General features: G+C 47.6%; 1 protein-coding gene across 5 annotated transcripts in view; it reads right to left on the bottom strand.

Annotated features, from left to right (window-relative positions):
- RPH3AL (rabphilin 3A like (without C2 domains)) overlaps positions 1–21,385 on the bottom strand; it is an 86,330-nt gene extending 64,945 nt beyond the window's left edge. The window contains exons 1-3 of one of the 5 annotated variants that reach the window (XM_084651073.1): positions 21,257–21,383; positions 15,217–15,422; positions 565–677 (exon numbers count right to left, since the gene is read on the bottom strand). In XM_084651073.1, the coding sequence (XP_084507199.1) occupies positions 565–641 (77 nt within the window). In that variant the 5' untranslated portion in view covers positions 642–677; positions 15,217–15,422; positions 21,257–21,383. Of the gene's footprint in view, positions 1–564; positions 678–5,523; positions 5,764–14,531; positions 14,687–15,216; positions 15,423–21,256 lie in introns of those variants that run through there. The other 4 variants (XM_084651071.1, XM_084651072.1, XM_084651074.1 and 1 more) reach the window with 4 other exon arrangements.

Genomic DNA, 21,385 nt, shown 5'->3' with positions numbered 1-21,385 from the left:
ATAAAACGGTTCCAGTTTGTGTGTGGACCAGCCCTGGGCAGGGTGGAAGTCAGTCTGGTGAAGGAAAACCCTCACAGGCCTGGCAAGGGAAGCCAGTTTGGAGGGATGGATTGTGGGGGGGGTGGAGGGGGGTTTCCACTGGTTTCCTCTCGCATGGCCAATAATAAACTGGGTTTTGGCCTATCTATGCGGGTACTTATATGCACCGTAGCATCTGAGTGCCCGATAGCCTTTAACGTATGTATCCTTACAACACCTCTCTCGCTTGCCTCAGAATACACAGGAAGCTTGTGGGAGAGCCAGGAATTGAACCCAGGGCTCCCAAACCCCAGACCACTGCTCTAACCACTGGAAAATCCTTCCTCCCCACTTACAGGCTTTGTCTTTGCAGTTTGGATGCTCTGAGATCCAGGGGCCTTGCCTCACAGGCAACTAGCACCGCCCCTTCTGCCCGAGTCTCACAGCCTGAGAATCAGCCTGGGGGCAAGAGTAAACCCTGTAAGAGATCACGCTCTGTGGCCACTGCTGTTAACAGAGAGAGAAGGAAGAGCAGGAAGCACTCACTTGGCTCTCAGCGCCAGCTGCCGGTCATTGGGACACACCCACTGATCACTGCCGTTGCCAAAGATAGTATCAGCCATGGCAGGAAACTGGAGAGAAGGCCGGAGGAATCACACCTGTAAGAAAAGGAAACAGCACCAAACAACTAAGTCAGTCATTAACCAACGCCTGCCTAGAGTGAGCACAGCCCAGGGCTCTGCTCAGAACCCAGCTCCATGTGCTGCTCTCAGCAGCAGACGACAGAACATGGGAGCAGAGCTTCAGCATTCAGATCCAAGGGCAGAGCTTGGCTCGTGGTCTGAACACATCAGGGCACTAACCAAGGGCAGCGCTCATGTACCTTTGCACAGCAAGACTCAAGATCTCAGGAGAAACTCTCTCCTCAGAGCAGCGCACTGGAGAGCTGGGACCTGACGCTGGGAATGGGCAGGCCCAGGAGGCTAGTGCTCTGCCCTGCCATGCAGGAGACATGCGTTCTGTTTTTGTGCCTGGACTCTTATTGCCCAAGGCCAGCAAAGGGCTGGTGACAGATTCTGCATGACTGAGTAAGTTGCATTTTGATGGTCCTAAAAGCATGAAGCCAGGAAAACCATCTACGCCAAACTTTCTTGCCACACTGATCTGTGCTGCAAGAATCGTGGCCTCTTTGTCCTTCCACAAAATGAACGTTGGCTGCCGCTCAAAACACCAGCATGTGATCGCTTTAGACACAACCCCTGTACATGCCAGACCATCTCTGTGTACCCATTACTGCCTTCCAATGGAATAGCCAGCGATGAACCGCGGATCATTCCATAATCAGTGATCACTGTTTAATTCCAGACCAATGCATCCACACAGAGACAATACTAGTTAACTCTAGTCTCTATCTGCTGCTCCAGGGGAGGAAATTATTTGTCTTCAACAGCTGCTATAGGCCTGTAGATGTTCTGGACAAAAAAACAATTGAGGCTTTAAGCTGATCTACATAAGGAAATGTATTTAATCAAGATGGCAGGTTGGCTAACAGGTGAACATGCTGCACTGAACAGCTTTCTCCAGGTGTAATTTACTTGCTTTCACCTACAGCTCTCATCAGAAGCCTGTGCTTTGTGGATGCTGAGGATTTTATACACAGGGGCTCGCTTATCATATTGCAAAACCTTGTTGATTTGGCCCAGGGAAGCATACAGACAAACTCTTTCATAAGAAGTGATTTAAGCTTGAACTGGTTTTCTAACATTTCAGGAACACCAGGGTAATCAATGAGAGGGGAGGAAATGTGAACAGCTGCTGGCTCTATGTCCCTCCTGGCTTGATCTATATAGTTTTGATTCCAGCTGGGACAAGAAAGAAAAACATTGAAAGACTCTTGATCAAAGTACATTGTCTACAGTCAATAAAAGCTCCCAAGTCTTTTCACCAAGCTTGTCTATCATCCAAGTGCTCTCAGCCAGATGACACAAGACATTCCCCAAGCAGCAGTTTCAGAGCGAGAGATTCTCCTGAATCCCCAGCAAAATGCTGTAAAAGTGCCGGTAGGTTTTTGCAGTTCCTGCTGAAGCGAAAACCGCTTGGCACTTAAGAGTTATCGGGTCCATTTATTTTTTAATTTACAAAATATGCCTGATGCCAGTAGCTCAGGGAGTGCATGCTTCATTTAATGCACTGGATTTTATAAACAGTGTTCAAACAAAAAAACCCACTCTCTGACGCTATCTGGATCCTCCCAACTTTGCACTACACCTTCAATGCAATATACTCCTGCTCTATCAGACCAGCAGAATCAAGGGGCTTCCCCTGAGAATGTGTGTGTAGATGTTTGCATCTGGGGACGGTTAGCTTGATCCCAGCTGCTGCAGAGACCCAAGGGGGGAGGGAGGTGTTATTTGGACAGTATATAGTGTAAATACAGTGGCACTTCCCATCAGGTGAGCTCAAAGCTCTGTGCAAATATTAGTTAGGCTTCACAACTCCCCCCACCTGGTGAAGGAGGTGAATATCATCACCCCATTTTACTGACACATAAGCTGAGGTAGAGAGAGGGGAACTGATCAATCAGGAGTCCTGTCTCATGGGTCCACGCTCTCACTGGAAATATGGACTGTGGGAAGAGAGTTTGCAATCATTTGCCGTAAACTTCTAAACCCTAAAGGAGTTTTAAAGCGAGATATAAATCTTGGGGCGAGTGCATTCCGGGGTGTGATCCTTGGAAGGAGAACTGCACAGCAGGTGTGGAATCTGCTCACAGACCAAGCATGCTGCAGAGCGCAACAGCACTCTGGAAGGCAGGGTCCTCACTGCTTTGCATATTAACAGTTGAGGCTGAACTGCAAAGCAGTAGTACGCGCACAGGTTCCTTGTGCTAGCTGCTTGATAGCAGCAAGTTCTGGGTTCAGCATTTATGCTCGGCTTTGGGTGCCAGTGACTGACAGGGAATTCACCTTCGCATCCCAGTAGGGCTGGCAGAAAAGCCACAGACTGTGCTAAGTAGTAAATCAAAGTAAACATGACATGTGTGCCTAGCGATGCTCCGTGCACAGCACAGCCGAAGGCACCCCACACCAGGGAAGCAGGGAGGTTACATGTGGGAACTTTCACTAGAGTTTGTGGATGTCCATTGCTTAAGTGGGGAGAGAATGTTTCCCTCTGCATTGGAATCAGCCCGCTTCTCACGTCTAACCTAGATAGGCCCCGCATGAGAGGGACGGAAAGACAGACATCTAGGCCTATAGAGAAGCCAATGTAGTCTGCAGGGTCTGTAGCCTGGATTTTCAGAGGTGGGTACATCTACCCTCATCACCTGGGAAGACTCACAATGATGCACGTAAGCAGGGCAGTCACACTCATTTCCACTGGCCAAAACCTACAGCTTTCAAGTTTATCGTCCCTGGTTTAGCAGCTGGGAGGATGTCGTCTTCCGCTCCTACAGAGCAATGCCACATGAGAGGCAGCATAATGGCTACGGAAGGACAGGAAGAAGCACGGAATCACACGTGCTCAACCTACCTAGATAATTCACGGGGTGACTCAGAGCAAGCTCAGAAGGCTGCACGTCACCCTGTAGAATGGCATGGGAAACAAGAGACCCCAAAGGTAACGAGCTGGAGCACTGTCAGGTGTTTCATGTCATTACTGCATCGTCACTTGTCTCATAGTTCATCTCACCCAGCCAGGAACATATGCCCTTTCTATAGTCAAAAAATATCTGAGCAAGAAGCTGTGACCCCTCTCCATCTCCATTCCACCACACACGTCTCCAGCGGGATAGTCAGACTTGCCTATCCCCAGCTAGATGCTAGCAAGGAAGGACCAGGGCTAGGAGAACCAAGCCAGGTTGGTTACAGTAAAAATCCACCCAAATCACCAGCTGTTTGAGAGATCACAGGTAAGTATCCATATCCAGTAGACCTTTTCTTCTTTGTAGCAACTGCAGAATTCCTAGTCTGTTGTCTAGGTAAGCAATGGGACAAAGCACAACTTATGCTTCACACTGAAGAACTGCAAAGCACCCCTCCGGATTACCTTACTGCTCTGAGGTCTGACCAGCCTAGAAATTAGCAGCTTTGTAGCCAGGCTGCCTGTACAATCTGGGCAGGGCTCAAAGAGCATCAAACCACTTACACTTTGCAATAATGCCACAGGCTTCTAAACAGACAGCAACTCAGGAGTCAGATTCACTCCAGTTGAACTCATGTGTGTGCAAGTTAACACTTTATTGCCTGGATTAATACAGGACACAGTGCAAAGCACATGACCTTCAATACGATACAAAATGCGGTAGCACTTCAAGCAACTGCTAGCTGTATTACAGGTTGCTTCCCCTTTGGGGAATAATTGCATTAACGAGCAATCACATTGCCAACACACCAGTTACCTCAGCTACATAGGGATGAGACGTGAAAAGCACACTGGGAGTTTTACCTCTGACTGAAATGGGGCCCAGATTTCACCCGCTGTGTGCTAATCTCCACAACAATAAACATACCACAAATTGTGTGTGTCACTGTGAGATTTCCAGTTACACCTGGCAATAAAAACATTACAGGTCTCCACTTCAAAACCCAACCCTTCAATAAACACCCTCCATTTTAAGATGTGGCTTGAAGTTTTGATTTTATAAAAACTAAGAAAACCCCACAGATGCTAGTAATTTTTACCATGACTTTTTCTTCTAATCCAGTTTGTTTTGAACAAAAATGCACTATCGTGTTTGCAATGCTAGCATTGCAGCCCTGCCAAGCTGACTGTCTACAAAGAAAAAGAAAACAGACATTGATGGTTTTCACAGTCCTGAGATGCAAAAATTAAACCATCAGCATAAACAGGACCAAGACTATTGGTTCTGCAAAACGCTCTCCATGTTAATTATCTAAGATGATATTAACCACCCCCAACCAATTGTAATCATCTTGTTTACAATGTCTGATGTTTGATGCCATAGCGTCTGTCAAAAGAACTTCTAGTGCCCCTGTCCTCTACCAGTATGACCACGCCAGGGGCTCCTGCTGTTCAGTTACAATAAGATTGTACGCAGATCACAATGTGCCACCACCACAACAGGAAGAGAAGGTCTCCACTTCATTGCACTTCTGTAGGCCTCTTTGCAGCTAAGCAACCTTGTGCCTCTTCAGCCGAAAGCACAAAGGGACTGAACAGCAGAAAAAGCTTTGGCGGACACAAAGTCAGACCTGCTATACTGAGCTGCCTGTGGTCAGGTCTCTCCAGCAAAGCAGCTGTTGCATAAGCACTAATATTAAGTATATAGATTCACACATATCAATATTTACCTGCCCTGGTGGCGACATTTCCTAGCATTAAAACTGTACTTGCTGGGCAGAGATAACCTGGCTATTTAAATGTATGAACGATGGGCAAATACTCATCTGCCATTTGTTAATACCAAACAAGTCACATCACCAACAAAAAGTACAGCAAACCCAAGAAAACACATGTTCCAGTCTCCATAAATAGCGCACTTACCCCGACACGCTGCTGTTCAGTTGGCTGAGCCTACGCTCCCTTTCTGCTGCTGATACACACAGCTTGCTGTTTCCATGCAAGGCGCAGATGCGCCACAAGCAGCATGGCCTTGGCCCTTTTCCACAGAAAAGCACACAGCTTGAGCAAACAGATCACTCCCCTGCACTAAGCTCACCAGTGCAGCACTGGCTGAGTATTTCATGCACTTCACAGCACTCCCACCTCGAGGCACAGGAATACCAGCCACGCGACAGAACAGTTATTTTGTTCCAAACTCTCCTTGAGCTTTGCGAACCTAAATAATAAGGACTCAAGTCAACCAGTGGATTCTCTCCTCCTTGCCAGAGCTGAGCTGGGACTCGTTACCCAACAGTACAAGTGTAGGAACAACAAAGGATGAAAAGAATGGATTTTTGCTGGTGCCGGAGGAAGGTGGTGTTTAGGAAAAGCTCAGTGAGTGGGACAGCAGGGTGAAGGCTATACCAACACAGCATAACACTCATCAGCTGCATCTGATCCCACGGCACACCCAGCACTGGGAGAAGTACTGCAACAATTATTCAGCTGCAAGATTGGACCTCAGGAAGTCGAGCCAGGAAGGGAAGACAGAGAGAAATGCTGTGCGATTTTATTCATTACATTACACTAATCAAAAAGATGACCCAGTTAAAAAAAAAATAGGTGATATTTACTAGATGAAATCCTGGTATCTGAGATGATAGGACAAAGATGAGCGCTCTAATCTTAAAGTTCATATCACTGGGCACTTTCCCTGCATGGTCACTTATCCTGATTGTTTTGTAACACTTGCATTTCTTTTACAGCTCCTAATGACCCTAGAGGGCCTGGTGAGCAGGGCCTTGTATACTTTTTATACTTGGCCTGCTCACGCAAAGGGGGCGGTCAAACCTTCTACACCTAGAATCCCTGGAGTGGGCAAGCAAACAAACCTGCAATTTTAAATCAGGGTTACAGAACCCCTGGCTTTGAAGAGTGGAGATGTTTTCCAAGATTAGGACACATCTTTAAAGGGGACCAACTTCACCCCGGTGTAATTCCACTGATTTCACGGAACACTGATATGCAGTGACCAACTCTTGAGCCCATAAGAGCATAATGCCCTTCAGACCTGGGATTCACTCCTTCCTGGTGGGACAGAGAAGCCTGCTCTGCTGGCAGTTGTATTTTCCATAGGGTGGAGAGGCCCATAAGCCCCTTATCTTTGGAGCTTTAGCTCCTTTGGTATTGATGATGACAGGTTGGAATAAAGCAGTATTCGATCAAGGCTTACATACACCGAGAGGTATCGTGTGCATGCTTTGTCTCCCTTAGGCACACACTTTAAACAGCTTTCCTGACACACCACATGTACTCCCTACATTTCTACATACCTGAAAGATAACACAGCCCAGACATCCAATTCCCACTGGTGTAAGTCTGATCAGTTCAAGGTGCTACAGAAACATGCAAATATTTTTAGGCTAATACTGAGGGCTCCAGACTGACCCCAACATGCAAGATACATGGATTCGGCTCCCATAGCCCCAACGTACTGCAAAGCCACCCAAGCCAGGCAGAAGTCTAGAACAGTCAAGACTGATTTGCATCTACATTTACCAGAAAATAACCCCAATGTCACTTCAGCACGTCACGGCTGGAATCAGTCTGAGAACCAGCTGTTTTGCGACAGTCCCATGGTGATGTTATGAAGGGCATCACATGCCCTTGTCGGCAGATGCTGCAGCAGATGTTTATTGGCTGATGTTATTTTGTATGCATGCTCTGGTCCAAAACAATGCTATTGAGCCTGGGACAAAACCATTACCTTATTCTATTCAGATCAAGGGTATCAGACCCAGGGCTGATCCATCTGCCCACAGCTGCAGGAGGGGCCCTGAACAAACGGGTGCCCACGTAGCCAAAAGGTGGTAACTAAAGCCAAGAAGCTCTCTCAGACAAGCCAGAGAACTCCCCAGGAATTGCTTTGTTGTAGACCACTGGCTCCAAATCTAATCATTCCGGTCCAAATTCAGCAAAACACTTAGAGCACATGCTTAAGTCCCACTGAAGTCACCTGCTTCCGTGCTTTGCTGAATGCTTTGCTCAATCAGGGCCTGCATGCCAGCTTTGAACCAGGGCTACGCTGGTGCAAATCTGGAGATGGTAGATTAACACCAGCATAACAGAGATCAGACTTAGTCCCTGAACTCCCAGCAACGACAGCTGGATGCTCTTCCATTTGCTCGCAGTATCCTGATATGCTACACTTACATGAAACACATGAAAAAAAAATATCAGAGCCAGCAGCATCATGAGTAGCGTGATGAGTGAGAGGAGGCTTCATTAATATAGCATTCAACACACTAGACTCTAAAGCTTGGATTTGGCTCATTCAGGGAACTTACAGCCCCTTAGCTGGATCATAAATCAGATGCTGCATATGCACTGGGTCAGTGACGCAACTTATCTCTGTCAAATGCTCCCTGCATGGTGAAAGGGAGCAGAAAGTAAGGAAATGCGCCAACTCCTCCTCCCCTGCTACATTCTTATCACTATCTGATCTGCTGCCCTAGAGATCATCCAAACGCAGGCCAGCCAACTGCAGCGACTGAGTTTTCCAAATCCAGCATGAGTTTTCCGCAGCTGCCTAGGGGATTTAGACACAAGTGGGAATGGGGTGTCCAAATTCCCTAGACAGCTTTGAAAACCTCAGCCTGCCTCTTTATTCCCACATGTGAAACTGACGGTGCAATAAAATTTAAGAATTTGAAGTGAACATTGTATTGTGTAAAGTATAGTGGGATAAGAATTAGAAACTAAATCTGAGATTTATTATTCCACTTTGTGCTGGCCAATTGATTTCAGACAGGGATGCCTGAAGAAGTCAGTAATGGGATTACTCCTTAAGGGTTTGTCGTACATTCGGGGAAGTCTAAAAGCAACTTCACTCCCACCGTCAGGCCTTGTGCAGACCAAGTGAAGTAACAAGCATGCACATTGCAGCAAAGGGAGAAAACCACCTTAGCTGGTTCCTTCTAAAATCCAAACCAGTGTCACTTCCCTTTCTCAATTCACAGGAGTTCTGTGTAAATACACAGACCAGGGCAACTTGCATCACTGTTGCATTAACCTACTGAACTTGACACTGCTGCAGAAACTAGAGCTGCTGCTCCCTTGCTTCTAAAAGCTGGCCATGTCCTTTTGCAGCTCACATGACAATTGTTCTCAGCAGAAAAACATCCTGTTTTAGAGCCAGCTCTTGGGCTGTGACAGGTTTAAAGGCACAGCGCTGGAGTATGGTGGAGTTCACCCACATTTCCCCTATGACGGCTGCTGGGTCAACCAGGGAGGTGCAGATTGAGGATACGCGCAGCAGCCGCCTATTGGATCTCGCTTCCCAGGCCTTTTATACTCACACTCAGAATAACAGATCTAAGGGGGCAAGTTTTGTTAGACACAGGGGACCACCTTCACCCCGGTGTAATTCCACTGATTTCATGGAACACTGATATGCAGTGACCAACTCTGGAGCCCATAAGAGCATAATGCCCTTCAGACCTGGGATTCAGTCCTTCCTGGTGGGACAGAGAAGCCTGCTCTGCTGGCAGTTGTATTTTCCATAGGGTGGAGAGGCCCATAAGCCCCTTATCTTTGGAGCTTTAGCTCCTTTGGTATTGATGATGACAGGTTGGAATAAAGCAGCATTCGATCAAGGCTTTCCATCAGGACAGATCTGAGCATGTTCTCTAGACACACCAGAGAAAATAAGGAATGTTCTCCCAGCATGACTGATCAAAACACATAGCATCACGCTCTTTTGCTTCTCATTACCCGGAACGCTTGTCTGGCTCCCCACAGTTCTCTGAACACTGCCTGCAGAGAGAGAAGGGGTGGGGGAAGGGAGTAGGGACATGGCTCAGGGGACTCACCAAGACCCAGGACTAGTCTTTAGATGGATTATTCTATACACTAGTTGAAGTGGATTCATTATTTCTGCTGGCTTTTAACTGGTACCGAGGATCTAGTCCTCCCACGGATTTCACCTGTAGTTGTGGGTGGCTCAACACCTCTCCCTCTGAGGAATCAGATCCACGAAGGACCTCACATGGTTTGACACAGCTATTTCCAGCAGCGAAGCAAGGGAGCACAGAGAGAACTTAGTCTGGTATCTTGCACGTCCTCAGGTTTGTACGCTGCCATAGAGACAGGATTAGCTCTGGGAAGCCATGAGGTGTTGGGACACTACTCAGACCTAAGTATCTCAGCACAAAAGGGTGTACAACAGAGCCTGCTCATCAGGAACACGGTCAGGTAAGATCACACTGAGAGCCAGGAGAGAACTCATGCATTGCGTAAATGGGCCCTGCTCCTTACATGGCGAAACTTCATTCTGCCTATAGTACAATTTCACTTCCTTAAATCTGGTTCCTCTCTGTGAATCTCTTGGGAATGCACTATGTATGTACGATCCAAGCCCTTTTCCACCTACAGAGCCACCAGCGAGATGCTGCTCCTCGGTGAGCAGACATGGCCGGCGCAGCTGGCAACAGGATAAGATGCCTAGAGAACATGAATCAGGCTGGACCCAGGGTGCGCGTGCATGTGTGTAGGAGTGGGGAACAGCTCCAGATGAGTCACATGCATCAGTGAGCAACACCGCACAGTGCTAAAAATCTGTACTTCAGACGAACTCCCTACAGAATACCCATCAGACGGCAAAGAGCCAAAGATTCTTTTCAATTAGCCAAGCCGCTCAAGGACAGCCCAAAGCAGAGAGATACAGGAGGCCACGTGAAGACAACACCCTGCTAAGGCAGTCACTCATGCGAGAGACTGCACAGAGCGCTTCAGTCAACCAAGTCTAGATTAGAAGAGACTTCTATGTAACTCTGCACATGCCTCTCCAAAGATGAGCCACAGAAGCCTCCATCAGAAACAGGGGAAGGGAGCGACCTTCGACAGAAAGGGATCCCCGGCAACACATAGACCCTTCCGATGACTGTCAAGGTGCAAACAAATCTCACTCACCATGGTGAGGTGCTGTGCAGGTGACATGCATCTCTGCAGGAGCAGGCAGAGCCTGGGGAAAGCCTGCGTATGACGAGACAAACCACAGGGCCACGCTGAGCAGCTAGATGTGACATGGCAGAAGGTAGGATCTCACTCAGGCAGGGAGGAAAAGGTTTTCGGTTTTGTAGGTAAACATAAAACATGCTGCTTGTCGGGAAGCGGGGAGCAACTAGAGAAAGGTGGCTAGGGGGAGGCTATTAAATGTCTCCTGGGCCCTCTCAATGTAAACCTATTAAGAGAAGTTACCTATGCAGAACCTCAATAGGAAACTAGCAGGAATATCACCTGTCTCCCACCCTGTGTCTGTCTTGTTAGTTTCAACCGTAAGCTCTGTGGGGCAGCGTCTGTGAAGAGAGTGGCCGCCTTTAGGGCGCAGACCAATCTCTGAACAATGGGAAGAAACCTGCACAGAGGGTAGATTATCCCCCTGTGACAAAACCGGAATTGCTCTCTAGTGTCATATGGATACGGTATGTTGATCGGGTTGCTGGGATGTTTACTGCATGAACATATTGGCTTAGTATTAGGGGGCTGTAAGCAAGAAGGAAAGCAATAGCTCAGAATAAGCCATGCCTTGGTAAACACTTCAGGGTTGTTAAGAGACCCTGCCCCAGCGATAAGCTCTGCAGATTCTAGCCCCTGGATCCAGCCAATTTACCAAATTGGTTTGGCTGTGCATGGCAAAAGCCCAAAAACTGACATTCAAAGGGATCCCCCTCTCAAGAGGGAAAGGAGATGTTTGTGGGGACACGGCTGACCCCCCAGGACCTGGTAGGACATCTGGAAAAGCCAGGCCTGGCCAAGGCTCTCATCAGGGGATGGTAAACCTTTGGGTAAGAGAGATTGGCAGGGGTTTAAAACCCTTTTTCTATGTTCCACCCCTGCTGTTGAAATAATCCATCCTTTGGTTTAAGGAGGCTGCCTGGTTGCTGTATCTTCTGATCACAGACTGCCAAAGAGAGCAATGCCAGGTGTTGCATCCAGGCAGACCTGCTGGGTAAGCACAACTGATAGACACCCAGGGCACTGAACCCAAGGCCTGGTGTAGGAGTAGCAAAATGGTGGCATTCTGCCCCAGAAGAGGTGAAGGCATGAGGCCTGACACCAGAGGGGGTGCATTCAAAGAGACCACAATGGATGGTGCAGTCAGCCCTGGAACCATGACACCCACACCTGCCTACCGTGGGGTTCATATGCTTTTCCTCCGAGGCCACTGTGAAAGACAGGAGACCGAACCAAATTGGTTTTGGCTTGGATCCAGCCTGGCAAGGACTATGGACCAGATCCACAAATGTATTTAGGTGCCTAACTCCCAATGGTTTCAGTGTGGAATTAGACACCTAAATACCTTTAAGGATGTGGGCCTATGCTACTAGAGAAAAAGCAGAATCACAAGGCTCAGGAAACAAAGGAGAAGAATGTTGTATTCAAGGGGTTTGGCTTGGAATCTTTCTTTGAGCTAATGATCCTCACTAACACTGCAGCATCTGTTAGAAGCAGGTCCTATCGCTAGTGGATAGGGCTAATGGGCACAAAGGACTCAGTGCGCAGACGCCCTCCACTCCGATCAGCTTGGCCAATGAACCTCTGGGCGTTAAGCATCAGTACACACTGGCCTGTTGCTTCCCCTCTACTCCAAGCAATTCGCCTGCAAAACGCAAAGAGGCTGGCCCAGAATACAAAGGGCAAATGGAAGCTCTACGACCGGGATTTCAGGCCACCGCTGCAGATAGATATTGTGACGGGATGTGGGGGGAGAGAATAGTTCTCTCTGTTCCTGGCAATGCTCGTAGAGAACGAAGCCATCTCTCAGTTTACAACTAATAGTGATCACGTTAAATGTCACAGGCCTCTAGTCTTCAAGAGGAATCAGCTTAATACTTCACTCCTCTGTCACGGCCTGTTTATTCTACAGAGAGAGATTTTTGCCCTCTTTATTCCTAAATGCACGCAATTAGTCCAGGCAGTTCTAAAGCACTGCATATGTCCCCCATTCAGCATAACGCCGTGGCTTTGGAATCACTTACGTGGGTTAGGCACTTGGAGACAGCTCCTGAAATGTGTTCTGATGAACCAAGGTGTTACTTACCAATGGGAGCTGGGAATGCAGGGGGGATGTGTCACCACCTTCATACCTCATGGTGCGGGATGCAGCCATAGGCAATGTACAGTGATATAGCCTTGGACACCAGGCCCTTCACAGAAGGGCGAAGGCTGTGTCTTCACTGCAAAGAAAGGTGTGTTTTTACAAGGTGGCAGCTGGCTCAATGTAAACCCAACTGGAGACAAGACACTGTAGTTTTCAGTCTCTGGTCCAGGTCAGTCCCATACCGCTCTACATCTGAGATTGACCTCAATTAAGTACATGGAGGTCCAACCTACCTGGGCCTTCTTTCCACTAGGACTTTACATTGAGATAGCTACCTTAATGTAGAAACAGACCGTCCTTTGCAGTGAAGACATAGCCTGAGCTGGCCTTCAGGGGGAACTAATTCACATGTAGTTTGGCCAACACAGCATGAATCCTAGCAGGCCAATTCATATAGAAATGTCCTATATGGCCATACAAGCAAGCTGCAGGAGATCTCTGATGGGCTTTGATTTGCTAATCAGCTTAGCTAACCAGTCTCACACCTATATCAAATTCGTGAATTAGTTAGGCAATTCATAATTTATTTTTTTAAAAGACACAAGGGGCCAGCCTGAGCCAAGTTCTTGGTCTGCAGCATCTGTCCTGCTAATGCAATTAACAGGCCGCCTGCTCAGCAAGCTACCTATGGGGCATGCCCTGCTTCCCCCAGGACCACCAGCTCAGCTCATGTGCAGTTATACCCTGGTTTTCCTTTAGCTGCTACTCGCTCAGTGATGCTGTGTAATTAGTCTCTGAGGCCACACACCAGCACCCATTATCCCGAGGAAACCTTAGCAACAAGAACAAACATTCACTAAGTTGCTATAACAGAAAGTAAATGACTAGTAAAGAAAGAAAAGGTTAAACCACATCCTTGCCTCCTGTTCTCTCCCAGCACTGACAGCGTGTATTGCGGACCTGGGTCTCTCCCCTCCTGGCATCACAGCAGTATTTCCAAATTCAGGGCCTTTGCAACAATAGATTAATCCCAAATTCTTAAAATTGCAAGTGTGCCTAATGACAGTGCACTCCACCAAAGCTGATCTTTAAGGACGTGCTTAAATCCCAGGCTCCAAGGCGCATAAGTACCTGACTGAGCCAGGGTCTAATACAACAACTCACACCCCAGGATCTCACTTGAGACACACACACAATCTCAGCCCACCCCCCAGGGAAACAGGCAAGTGTCCATATTTTACAAATAAGCCAGCCTGGGGTTAAGCAGCTTGCAAGCAGTCGCACGACAAGCTGACAGGAGTTCGGAACAGCCCAACAACAGCAGGAAGTGCCCTCTTAGCTCGCAGGAGAGCCAGGGACATTCAAGCCAATCAAGCAGTCAGATTAGATGAAGTTCCATAATGTCAGAATGCACTATTGTGAGGGGCAGTGGGGCAGGTAGGATTGGCATAAACGGGCCTGTCTCTCTTCTGTTTGGCCATGCAGCTGGCCTCCATGACGGTAAGTACCTATCAACAATAGTCCCCAGTGCTAGTGCAAGCCGTTAGGACTGGACTGACTATCTCCCTAACATTATGCAGGTGCTTTTGGGTTAGGACACACTCACACTCCATTTTTCAGTCAGCAGAGAACGAGAGCTGTGCAGCCAGACGCCGGACCAATGAACCTCCATGGAAGCCTCACCAAGTTTGAGTCAATCCCATTAGAAAACCACTGTCAAATTAAACTCCCCAAAGCCCCTCCCACAATGATGACTTGATTTAAGCAGCCCCAATTAAGGTTTTTCTTTTATTTACTTGCAAACCTTCCAGTTATAAGCTGAGCCCCTGTGCCCCCTCCCTGTACTCACAGGTGTGTGTACATGGTTATGAACCTTCATCAGACAACAAGTCACCCCACTCCTTGCATCCATACAGAACGACATGACCAGGATCTCTCTGAACATCAGCTGCAGCTATTCCAGCAGTGGGCTGATTTTTCATTATCGCTCCTCTGAGCCTCATAACAACTCTTCCATGCCTTGCCTGCTGTGAGACAATCATCCTATTAAAAGGGCATGCCCCACAGTCCCTCCCACATGCCAAACCCCACCTCCCACTACCTTACTTGGCAGGCAAAAGTTGGTTTACAGAACACAGCTAGCAGCTGTCTCCAGAGCGATCAAACCAGATAACCATTGTGTCCTCACATCTCCAGAGCAATCCCTCCTGCACCTCAGCAGGGCACACAACGTGCCACAGCTCAGCTGCTTCAATGTAACTCGCAGCTCTGTGCGATACTACTGCATCCTAGCACTGGCTGTCATTTAGGTTACACTTAGAATCAGATATGAGCACGCAGCCACCCTAACTTCTCACGTGTCACGCTGGTTCTGAGAAGTTTCAAATGTAGCTAGGAGGCTGCAGTGCTGGTGCCCTTTGGAAGTTACATGCTTGGAGTAACCCACACTACCAAGATCTGTAAAACCTAATAACAAGAAGTCTTTACAGACCTCTACATCCATGCATGATTAACTCCATAAACCAAGCACTCACCTAATTAACTCTACAGGCCTGACTCAAAACCGCAGCACTTCCACAGGAAACAAGATCCTGGTCTTAACGGCAAAACAAGCTGAGGCAGCACGGGCCAGACAAATGTACACCAGACTGGGGGCCTGTGTTTATTTCTGCTTCTGCCACTGGACTGCCGGGCAACCTTGGTTAAGTTACTGCCTTGCTCTGTGCCTCTGTCTCCCCATCTGTAAAACAGAGATAATGATACTCACCTTCCTCTGCACATTGTTTTGAGATCTATGGATGGTAAGCACTAAATATGAAGAATAGTATATGATTGTTCTGGCTCCTCCATCCCTTGTATGGAAGCTGTGCAACATGAACAAGAATTATTTTATTTTATTTTAAATGCAGTTTTACAAATACTTCCACAAAGAAGGGGGGGGGGGGTTGGGAATCCAGAGTCAAAATGTACAGCTAGGGCTGGCTCAAAAATTTGCCAGCCACCATGGTCTGAACACCAAGAGCCAGTTTGTATAACTGGCCCCAACTGTACACTAAACACAGTAGAGATATTAAGTGAACCTGACACAGCATGATAAAAGCAGGCCTCTTTGCCATCACTCATCTCTGAGCTAGCAGCTTTGCAAAGAACTCCCAACCCCAGGCTGTGAAAACAAACCCACAGTGCCAGGAACCGTACTATGTCTCGGTTCCCTCATATCTGCTGCATTGGTAGAGGCAGTGCATTCATATAGGCAATACCCAAGTGGGTGGACAAGCATATCAGGCTGAAGATAAGTGGCATAGGAGGTGCACAGAGGAAATTCCGACAATCATCATCTTCTAGCTTACACGACACTTCATTTCTGATCAGAGATATTTTGCCACTAGGACATTCAAGAGGGTTTTAAATCAAAGGATCTGCGTTGTGCAGGGCACCACCTAAGAAATACACAGAGCCCATGGGTTTGAGGTCACAAGAGCTGAGCTTGACCTTTAGCTCTGAGTTGAGATGGGTCCAGACTGCAGAGATCAGATGCAAACTTCCCTAAACTTTGGACAAGTTTTGATCTGGGCGAGGAGAGGGGCGCATGTGGGTTGGTTTGCCCCACTGCAGTCACTGGTCAGCTATGACGTTTGGGTCTACAGCAAATACATGCAAAGTTCAGAGGATCTTTGAATCCAGGGGCTGAGTTGGGTCCAGCTCTAGTTCCAAGCTCAAAATGAACCCAAGAACATCAAACAAAACTGAGCTAAATGCACTGGGATTTGCCAGACCCAGGTGAGTTGGATGGAAAAAGGTTGGTACCACTCCACACTGAAGACTGGATTTGACAACCCAGCATCCTCTGTCCCAGCTGGAGGATAAAGGGCTCCAATGCAGCACCTGGGACACACCACATATCATGAGCAGGTTCAATTCTAGCATGTCCCTTTACCAGAGCTGCCACAGGGAGCCACCTGGATCACCCATTGCTAGGTGGGTGGGATTCTATTTTCATTATCAAATGATTTACTACTGGACTTCCACACACAGAGAAGTACCAAGAATTCCAAGGTATCTAGTCCCCTATTGATACCCAGATTATCTGAACATTAATGGAGACCTGGATTGTTCTTTAGTAATCTAACTGCTCAGAACCAAATGCATAAAATGGATTCAATCTGATGATGTGAGGCGCCACCTAACAGACACACAATTCATGCTACTCTCTGGCTACACAGCATTGGTGTTCGTTTTTCCACATGATCTCTGCAGCATCTGTTACCCTGGGGCTGATTCACACTTCAAAATAAAGAGTTTCACATGTCCAACCGGAAGCAGAAACGCCCCTGATGTCAAATGGAGCCCAGGGTCACTCTCTTTGAGAGTGTCAGGGGTTTCACTCTCTACAGCATGCCAACAGGGTCAAAGCCATTGATTGATATGCTCAGTATGAGGACGACTTTCCCAGGGCAAAATCACACACAAGGATCTCATCAGAGCCAAGGAGCAATGAGCTCCACTGGGAAAGCAGTAGACATGTCCGTACAGCTTTTCTGTTAGTACCAACAAGGTCATGCTGTAAAGAACATTCCATTAGCCAAACAGAAAGGTCCTTACAGGACACCCCTGGGGTTCAAGGAGAAGGAGAGTTGCTGCAATGTTCCACCCTACCCAGGACTTGTCCCTACTAAGCTCATCTCTCAGACCTTGGCCCTGCTTCACTGTGGTCAGGTGTATTCATGCTAAGTAAATCATTCACAAATGCATCACGCTCTGCTCTTCCCAGTCACATGTCCGGTGAACAGGCTTCTCTGGGGAAGGCTCAGGAGATGCCAATTAGCCTATAAACTTCCAGTTAGATACCTGTCCCTGTTTTGATACGTTAATGAATCCAAGGGGCCCTTGGGTTGTGGGAGGTCAGCAGAACCCACTGACCAGGCTGCAGACTAGCTTCGAGTTTCTGAGAAAGAGTTGGACCAGTGCAGGAGTGTGCAAAATAGGCAGGCCTTGTCCAGAAATCTGCTGGCTGGGAGCGCTCGCGGGGTCTTTATTTCACCTGGAGCCTTGTCTAAACCAGGAAGAGCATGTCCATTACTTACTGACAGCAGGCCCGCATGAACCAGCACCTAGTAGTTTAACTTCAAGCCCAGCCAAGGATGAACCATCTCCAGCACCTTTCAGAACCCTAGGGTTTGTAATTAGACCTCACAACACCACTTGGCTGTTAGGTCTTTGATGAGACATGGGCAATTTGGGGAATGAATTACTGATTTGGATTATTTCTACTCTACATGAGAACCTTGGGGCTCCCTTGGTGATCATTCAAAAATGCACTAAACCAACAGATCCATCAGTTACCCTGAGACTCTAGCAACAACATTTAATTCTCACACACTTAGCTACACATCACCCACCTCTTTATAGGCAAGAGCTTTGCAGCATGCGCTGATGGAGAAACGTGGGCTATCCTGGACTAAAGTCTGTGGTTGAGTGCAGTGCAAGCTATTGCTCCACACATTTAAAAGCTGCCCATCACCACAGTTTCTGGGAACCCTTAGCAAGGCTCCACTGGCTCTAAGGCTAAGGCTATCTCTGCACTTCACTGTAAACCTGGGTCTGTGGGACCCAGGCTTATGGACTCAGGGTATGTCTAGGCTGCAATAGAAGTCCCACAGCACAGTTGCGGCTGGCCTAGGTTAGCTGACTCAGTCTCGCGGGGCTCAGGCTGTGGGGCTATAAAATTGGAGAGTAGATGTTTGGGATCAGGCTGGAGCCCAGGCATTAAGACCCACCCCTCTCGCGGGGAGATTTTTATTGCAGTGCAGATGTACCCCCAGTGTTTCCAACCCCATGTTTGAGCATCCACACTGCATCATAAATCTGGGTTTACAATTGCTAGACCTGGGTCTCACAGCCATACTGCCCTATGCAGACCCTCTGACTTGGGTCTGTGGCTTGAGTTGCATCCACACTGCAAAATGACAGGGCTTGGACCTGAGTAACCACAAGACTCAGGCTCTGACCCAGGCCCCCACAGGGTCCTAGAACCTGGATACTTGCTGACCCAACTCAGACCGATTTGTGTGTGGACAGAAGTGGGCCTTAGACCCGAGTCAGAGTTCGGGCTTAGTGTGCAGTGCAGATGTGCCCTAAACGGCTCCTCCATGATACACACCCATCCATACAGTGTCAAAATGGCTCAGAATGACTGGGCACAAGAGCCCTGGGGAACATGCCACATTCACCAACATTCAGATTACCGGTGCCATTTTTGATCCCTTACTTATTATTTTTCATGCAGTTGTTTCAAATCCTCTCATTTGTGGTCAGTTAATTTAATTAAGCTAAGATCCATCTAAGCAGCCAGAAAACAAGCTCAACCTGATGCAATTCACCTTGCAGCATTACTGGAACATTTTCAGTAATGTTTTAATTAGTCACAGGTCTTGGTCACTTGAGCATCATGCTGTATACTGCAGCCCCCCTTAAGTAACCAGCAGGGAACACATCAGACTCCAAAACCAAGTAAGAGTCCTCTGAATTTTAGAAAGTCAGCATGCTCTGCTCCCATGCAAAGGGTGTCAGTTGAATGGGACCAGGAATGGAAACAAGTATCTCTCAAAGACACAAAAGGGTTGCATGAAATACTGCTGGGGGCAGAGGATGAATTCATACGGAAAGGGGTTGAAGCTTTATATAGCAAATATACAAACCCATTAATGGGGATCAGCCATTACACCTGGCCTACTTTAAATTAATTCTGAATAAGCTATGGAGGAAAATAGCTGTAGGACTGATGAAGTGATCACAGCCAAGTTGATCACAGGCTGATCTGCTTTTCGGGTCCTGTTTCTTCCTTTTGGAACTGAGGACTATTTGTTTCTTTAACACAAGGATCTGGAAATCTCACTACAGGCCAGTTCCACACTTGGTAATCATTACACCCAAGCTGCCAAGTTCACATACACACGGTAAAAGAGCTTTGCTAAGTAACCAATCTGCTTGGCTTTGGTGTGACTCGCAGTTTACAAGCCTAGAGCATGTGATGTGAATAGTAAAAGTCTAATTAATAAACATTTAAACTCCAGAAGTCCAAGGCAGAAGTCAAAAATGTGCATGCAGCTGCAGTTGCTATGACCGCGCATGCAGATGAGGTGTTCGCACACACTGAAACAAATAATTAGATTGTTTTTTGGGCCTGCAAATATCCAATTCGTGTTCAACCAGGATAGCTGTCAGTGCAAATTAACTACACACATTTTACATGGGATCTTAGCCTCTCAGGACAGATCCACAACTAGTGTAAATCATCACTGCTCCATTAAGGCTGCCATTGCTCCAACGACAGCTGAGGGACCTGCCTGGCTGAGTTCTGGAAGTCAGGACCTTACAGCGTAATGTACATGCAGCGGGCTCTGCTTCTGCTCTAGGATTTCCCTGCTATGCTCTCACTGAAATGCTATATTATGAGCAGCCCTGAGGATGGAGAGAAGTGGACAGCCTAAGATAACTAGTGAGTTTTAAACATTCAAAGTCTGTAGCTAATATTGAAATTCCCAGCTTTGGCTAGAGCTTTTCATTCGACAATAGGTAACATGACCTTTCAAGCTCCAGTCGCCTGCTTTGGTGAACTACAGAGCCAAGAAACTCTACTTTTCATGTCAAGAGAAGCTGGCAGAAGAAGCCTGGATGATGCTGCTGATCAAGGACCCAATCCTGCAAGTCATGCTCCTGGGAGAAGATCTTGTTCACACAGGCAACTTCAACAAAGCCTCTCTAGTGGCTGCAGGCTCCGGGCCTGAGCCATATGAACACACACAAAACAACATATACAAGATCTATCAGAAGTTCCATTTTTCCTTCTTTCAGGGGTCGATCCTACGTCTCTAGTTCAGCAAAAAGACTTGAGCACGAGACCCATTGGAGTTAATGACGGGTTTAAAGTTAAGAACATGCTCAAGTGCTCTGCTGGATCAGGGCCAGAGTGCTCAGCTCCCTGCAGCACCAAGCTCTGCTGCACTGCTTTGGATTTTATTGTTGGTGACAGATCTTTGCTTCTCTACATTTTGAACAAATATGGGACAAAGAATAATAAATCACTCGGGAAAATCCGTGGAGCAACATGGAAGTCTGGAGCTGCTCACAACTTCTCCCTCTGCTACTGCATTTCCTACCACACGCTTCGCAGACCATCTCTGCTTGTTTTGCTCCATTACAAACTCTCACGCTCACATAGGAGGCATGGCCAAAGGATCAAAACCCACCAGGAAATGAGCTACTCCAGTGTGCAGCTCTATCCCACTGTCAGCAGGGCTTTGAAGGCGTCCGTGCTATTTCACTGTGCACAGCAGTATGCTTCCCATTAACACTAGTACTAGTAACAGGGCTACACTGTGTGGTTTTCTGTGTAGAAGAACATGCTCAGGTATTCAGGGGAGCCAACAGGAAACAACAGGCCTTTCAGGAGAGCCCACGGGGAAACAACAAAGAGCAAAGCAGGGTGTTTGGATTTCTAACTAAGATCTTCTTTCTGCACACACAAGTAAAGAGTGGCCAACTCAGAATGAGAAGACCCACGGTGAGACTCACCATGCCCACCGAGATGGTCACACGGCTCCTTAGCTGCCAGCTCCCGCAGGCAGGGACAGTGTCCTCATCTGTCGGACGAGGCAGCTGTTGTGTACTCCCGGGCAACATGAGGTACATTCTAGACAACTT

This window comes from Lepidochelys olivacea (genome assembly GCF_965140295.1).
Source record: "Lepidochelys olivacea isolate rLepOli2 genome assembly, chromosome: 17".
Taxonomy (NCBI): domain Eukaryota; kingdom Metazoa; phylum Chordata; order Testudines; family Cheloniidae; genus Lepidochelys; species Lepidochelys olivacea.
The sequence above is the reverse complement of the archived record's forward strand: the minus strand, read 5'-3'. Positions and strand labels throughout refer to the sequence as shown.